The sequence below is a fragment of the Triticum urartu genome, chromosome 2A (assembly GCF_056163025.1).
Source record: "Triticum urartu cultivar PI428250 chromosome 2A, HENAU_Tu73, whole genome shotgun sequence".
NCBI classification, from domain to species: domain Eukaryota; kingdom Viridiplantae; phylum Streptophyta; class Magnoliopsida; order Poales; family Poaceae; genus Triticum; species Triticum urartu.
In genome coordinates this window covers 140,466,711-140,472,535 of record NC_141874.1, presented here as the reverse complement: position 1 = coordinate 140,472,535, position 5,825 = coordinate 140,466,711, and the positions used below count along the sequence as shown (strand labels likewise).

Sequence of the window (5,825 nt, the reverse complement as noted above, 5' to 3'; positions counted from 1 at the left end):
GGCGCGAGAATCAAGGGGTCAAAATATTGGATACCTAACAGGAGCGGTCGCCTCGATTGTCGGAGGCTCATTAACTCAAGGTGAGATGTACCATTTTTAAATAACAAGATGGCGTCATGGCGATTTAACATGATCCTGGAGTATGACGTCACGACGGTTTACAAGATTAAGGTGAAGGTGAAAGGGAAGAATTTTTCTAAGTGTTGAAGATTGACATGAACAAGTTCAAATCAATCTGGGGCCTAATGTTGGTGATATTACTACTGGACGTAAACCGGCCAGGAGTAGCCGGATTAACTCCAAGAAGATCAGAAGCCCATGAAGACGTAAAAATGGTGGCGCTTTACGAAGGCCCAAAGGCCCAAAGGCGAATTAATGCCTGTAGATGTAAATCGACTTTCTCATGTAACTTACATTGTAAGATAGGAAGGATAGAGACCGAGCCGGACATGTTTATGATCCGGCCTCGGGACTCTGTAAACCGGCGGACGTCAATCTGTGTATATAAAGGAACGACCCGACAGCGGTTTAAAGACAACAGACAACAACTCGAGAGCCAGGCAAAGCGGATTCGCTCCTTGGTCATCGAAACCCTAGCAATACCAACACGACTAGACGTAGGCTTTTACCTTCATCGGAGGGGCCGAACTAGTATAAAAAACTCTCGTGTCCCTTGTCCGATTTAACCCCTTTAAGCTAACCGTAGCGATGGCTCCACGACTAAGTCCTTTCACGAGGACATCTGCCGTGACAAACCCACGACACTAGGGTTTGTCGGCGACGGGGGAGCGAGCTTGCCTAGATGTGGACGGCGAGTTTGGATGAGGACGGCTCCGCCGCACGGTCTGCTTAAAAAAGTGCGACCGCCGTCGCTGACGCGTGGACCCGTGGTCATAAATTAAGCTGACCGCGTAACAGCGGGTAGTTGAGCGGCCGCCAGGTGGAGACGTGGCGGACAGTAAGAAGGCGCGTGTGACGTCCATTGAACGTCCGCGCCGACGCATTTGGGACGCAAATTTGGGCCGCAAATGCGTCGGCGCGGACACGAAACAAATATGATTTGGATTTGGGTCGGCGCGTTGGGCCATTATTTTTACCCATGCCGACCCGAAAAAACGCGAGTAACAAACTGGGTCGCCTTATTGGAGTTGCTCTAATTGAAGCTTGTCCCAAAGCTACACGAACTGATCGAACCTCATTGGAGTTGCTCTAATAGAAGCTTGTCCCAAAGCTACACGAACTGATCGAGCTCTCTTCTCTGGGGCTACCAATTCTTCGCAAACCCCTCAGCCGCCGGCCTTTCAGTCAGCGCGCCCTGGACCCCTCTGGGACTTCCTTCGAGCAAGCAGGTAAGCATCATCGGTGCCCTAAATTTGGATACGATTCAGAACTGAGAGCGAAAGCGCATCCGTAGTCCGGCATATGCTGTCTGTCCCTGTCTGCTGCTGAAGTCCGTCCCGGTGTTAAATTTCTGTCCGCATAACCGGCCGGTGTGTCGAATTTTGTCAAGTCATATGACAAGAATTTCTATTCTTTTTTGGCTACGAATCACCAAGCTGAGAGAGACACACCTCCGTATTCTTTACCATGAATCGTCAAGAAATGTCACGAGGTTCAAACCGGGCAAAGCACTAAGGTGCACTTGACAAGAAACGGGAATGGAAACAAAAGCATGGCCACACTTTTGATGCGTGGCACCTAATGCTGACCTTTGAAAGCTGGAAGCATATTCCTGCAGGCCAAGCCGCAGGTTCTCCCCTGAATCTGCTTGCCACAGCCACATCTTCACGACCCTTCTGCAGCACACAAGAGATGCCGTGGTATGACCATCGCGCAGCCAAAAGGGACCTAATCGTCAGGATTCAGCAGCCAAGAAACAACGAGGATACAGGGTTGTTCCCTCGTTTTGCCGCATCATCATCATCATCCTTAGTCCCATGGTTCAGGTGTGATTCAGTGATGGTTCAGGTGGGATCCTTAGTCCCAAATCTGTGATCGATACTGATGGCTTTTGCTGCTATTGGGCTGCAGGGAGTTATCATGCACAGCTTAGGAAGCACAATTCTTCTTCTTCTGGTAATACTATGTGTGGTGTTGCTGTTAGAAGGGGCAGCAGCTTGCTCAGGCGGGCGATGCGAGGTCGGTCACGTTTCTATCTGTCTATCCTCCTCGCCGGCCTTGCCATGACCGTGAGATATTTCTTCTGGAGATATAATAGAGGTCTGGTCTGACGCTGGGATTTGCAGCTCGGCGACCGATGCTCGTCAGAAGCCGACTGCGGGTCCGAGCTCTACTGCTACAACTGCTGGATCGAGTTCGCCGGCAAAAGGTGCGTCCGGACGACGGTCGCCGACCCGTTCAAGATAGCTGTGAGTGGTGGACTCGTGCTACTCTGCCATTGCTCTGTTTTCTTCTACTCATCTCCATTTCTGCAACTGTTCGGTATCTAGTGCTGCTCATCTTTCATTCCTTATTAGGATACATCGTTGCCGTTCAACAAGTACGCGTTCCTGACGACGCACAACTCGTTCTCGATCCGCGGCGAGCCGTCCCACACCGGAGTCCCGCGGATCACGCTTTACAACCAGGACGATTCGGTCACCGATCAACTGAATGTCTGAATGTGACCCATCACTACTTCAAATTTGCTGGTAATTTCAGTCAGTCAGTTCTTGGATTCTGACTGAACTGCGCGGTCCGCCTTCCGCAGAACGGAGTCCGGGCGCTGATGCTAGACGTGTACGACTTCCGCGACGACATTTGGCTTTGCCACTCAAAGGGAGGGAAGTGCTTCGACTTCACGGCGTTCGTGAGTAAATTGAACTTGACTAGCGTTCTAGGACGGCATTGGAACTGAAGATTGTAGTATCATCGGTGATTCTGCAGGAGCCGGCCATCGGCACCATGATGGAGGTCGAGGCGTTCTTGTCGGCGAACCCGTCGGAGATCGTGACGCTGATCCTGGAGGACTATGTCAGCGCTGACCACGGCCTGTCCAAGCTGTTCGACAGCGCGGGCCTGACCAAGTACTGGTTCCCGGTGTCGAGCATGCCGCGGGACGGCGGCGACTGGCCTCGCGTCCGCGACATGATCAGGCGCAACCACCGCCTCCTCGTCTTCACCTCCGACGAGACGAAGCAGCGCGCCGAGGGGATCGCGTACCAGTGGAACTTCATGGTCGAAAACCAGTGTAAGATTCAGCGGTGGGAATTTCTCAGAACGAAGCCGAGATGCTGATCATGTGGTGGCGCATGCAGACGGCGATGGCGGGATGAGCTCTCGCGCGTGCCACAGGCGCGCCGAGTCCCTGGCCCTCGACAACCGGACGAGGTCGCTGGTCCTGGTGAACTACTTCCACACGGTGCCGCTCCGGGTGACGGCGTGCGTGGAGCACTCGCTGGGGCTCGCGGACGTGCTCCGGGCGTGCCACGCCGCCGCCGGCGACCGCTGGGCCAACTTCCTGGCCGTCGATTACTACAAGGTACCGCGCGCGCTACTTTGCCTGTACTAATCCGTGGAATGCCTCAAACTTGTTCGGTTTCAGAGAAGCGACGGCGGCGGCGTGTTCGAGGCCACGGACATGCTCAACGGGATGCTCATCTGCGGCCGCGACGACGTGCGCGCGTGCACGGTGAGATCTCCGTTTTTCTCCTTCCTCCGGTAAATAATCGAGTGAAAATCGTGACGAGCAGCTTTGTTTGCGTGCCTTCTTGCTGCTGCAGAAACGAACTCTGAAGGACGTGCTGTATGGCCTGCTCGGCAAGGCTGGGCTGATGCCGGGTCACGGTGGGACGACGAGGGCATGAGAAGTCGTTCGGTTCTTGTTGGTTGTGCTTGTCATGAACTCATGTCGCGTGTGCAGCAATGCGTGAGAGATTGGATTGGGTGCCAGGGAGGACGGACAGGACCAGCCTTGCTGCGCTCGTGCACCGGTGCACGCCGGCCGTGAGAGCGCAACTACTGCTGGTGGATGCTAGTACTCCATTGTACTGCTGGTACTGACACTGATATTGTCGAGAGAGAAAAGTTGTTGCTCCATGCAGACGTTGGATAGGTGCGGGTGGGATCGGGACATTCGTGGACATTTGTGGTATGGTACTGATACTGCTGGTACTGTCCAGAGAGAAAAGTTGTTGATTCATGCAGACTTGTCATTAGCCAGACTTGTTTAGCAAAAAGTAAAAGAAAGGGTTTTAGAGAAACTAGTATAAATGCCCATGCGTTGCACCGGGCAAAAAAAATCTTTAAAAACTACTTTGTCTCCCACTATGTGCCACTTTCAGTATGCTCATCGTCAACGAAGGGCGTGTGGATCTTTTTCCCCGCCGGGTCTTCTGGGTCTATTATGTTTAGGTTTCCAAGGGATCTGTCCAAATTCAACCAGTTTTTGTGGTCTTCGGAGTTTCTACATGCCATCTTATGGTCTACATCAACAATTTGTCAGCCCCTTCTTCCATGTTTGTAAGGACACGTGTTACTTAATCTTTGGCCTTAGGCCTTTTTGCAAGTAAAAGTAAAAGAAAAGGCTTTAGAGAAAGATGTTTACGAGAACAAGGAAAATTGGTCATCAGACGATTTCCTCTAAATTATACGTACATCCCGTAAAACGGCTTTTAAGAAAAGTTTTTTAGATGAGCGACTGGAGTTGCTCTAAGGCCTCACAGGACCAACGTACCAAACAGCCGACACCTTAGAAGTGTAGATCAAAATGATTCAAACTATAGACATACGAACAAATACCGGGCCAAGTCAATTCCTTCGAAGACAAACACTGATCGTATCCCATGAGATCCGCCGGAGACACACCTTCACACGTCCTCCAACTATGTTAGACACACCTTTAAGACGGGGGCTAGAGATAAAAAAAACTTCATCTTCAAGGAGCCACCGCCGCCTTCTTTCTTGAGCAAGACAAACATCTATCTATGCGTACCAATAAAGTATGATATGATGCGTTTCTCCATTTTTTGGCTTGTTCACCCACACTATAAATTTCCGGTCCTCCAAAATAATGATTTGTTTTTGTGCACAATGTTGTTACCATTCTTTTTACCCATCAATTGTTGCTTTTTCCTTCGAGCGTGCTGGCTGATATCTATTGGGCCTCACTCGTCGCTCAAACAAAGCCGGCGCAGCAACACAGTCAGGAAAAACGAGGCAAAAATAATTGTTCGAGTGTAAGACATGAACTTGTGACCTACCATCCTATTCCTAAATGTGCAGCAAAGTGAGCTAGCTATCGTGTATGCAGAAAAGATGAGGTTTCCAATTTTTGATACACTCATATTGGACGACCTTGGTCAGGCCCGCGCTGTGGAACAGCTTGGACAGTACGTGTGCGGTGTGCCATATTGGATGGATTCCCATGTACGAATCTCTATGGCTACACAAGGAGTGAACATCAGGTCGTCCTTTCAGCTATTGAACTGTCCCACCTTGCTTTCTTACACCGAATCGCATCAATTTATATATGTCTATGAATTAAAATTAATAAGCCGCCTCAAGGAGTATGTCTCATTTGGTCACAATATGAGCACACTCTTGTGTGAGGAAGGAAGAAATTAAATCCCGCTATTATGAGTTGTTGAGCACGAAGGGAAACAATTACTTGTGTGAGAAGAATGAAATAAATTCGGCAGCAAAAAGGAATAAATTAGAAGAACGAATAAATAAATTCCATTCATTAAATCCTCTTATGAGCAGGAAGGAAAAGAATTCAAAGAAGAAATAACTTCGTATTATGAGCAATTGAGCACGTAGAATTTTTTTAAGAGATATGCATTTGGCAGGAAAGAATGGAACTAGAAGGACTCTGGGATGAGAGA

General features: G+C 50.0%; 1 protein-coding gene across 2 annotated transcripts; it reads left to right on the top strand.

The window, feature by feature from the left end:
• Nucleotides 1–1,654: 1,654 nt before the first annotated feature.
• Nucleotides 1,655–4,042, top strand: LOC125536242 (PI-PLC X domain-containing protein At5g67130). 2 transcript variants are annotated; one of them, XM_048699426.2, is made up of 9 exons: nt 1,655–1,946; nt 2,032–2,139; nt 2,247–2,369; nt 2,478–2,615; nt 2,711–2,809; nt 2,887–3,190; nt 3,258–3,481; nt 3,545–3,631; nt 3,723–4,042. In XM_048699426.2, exons 1-9 carry the CDS (start codon nt 1,938–1,940, stop codon nt 3,804–3,806), a joined length of 1,176 nt encoding a protein of 391 aa, XP_048555383.1. In that variant the 5' UTR covers nt 1,655–1,937; the 3' UTR covers nt 3,807–4,042. The 2 variants fall into 2 exon arrangements, with proteins under 2 accessions (XP_048555383.1, XP_048555384.1); XM_048699427.2 differs by lacking the exon at nt 1,655–1,946 and having other exon boundaries at nt 2,090–2,139; nt 2,247–2,329.
• Nucleotides 4,043–5,825: the final 1,783 nt, after the last annotated feature.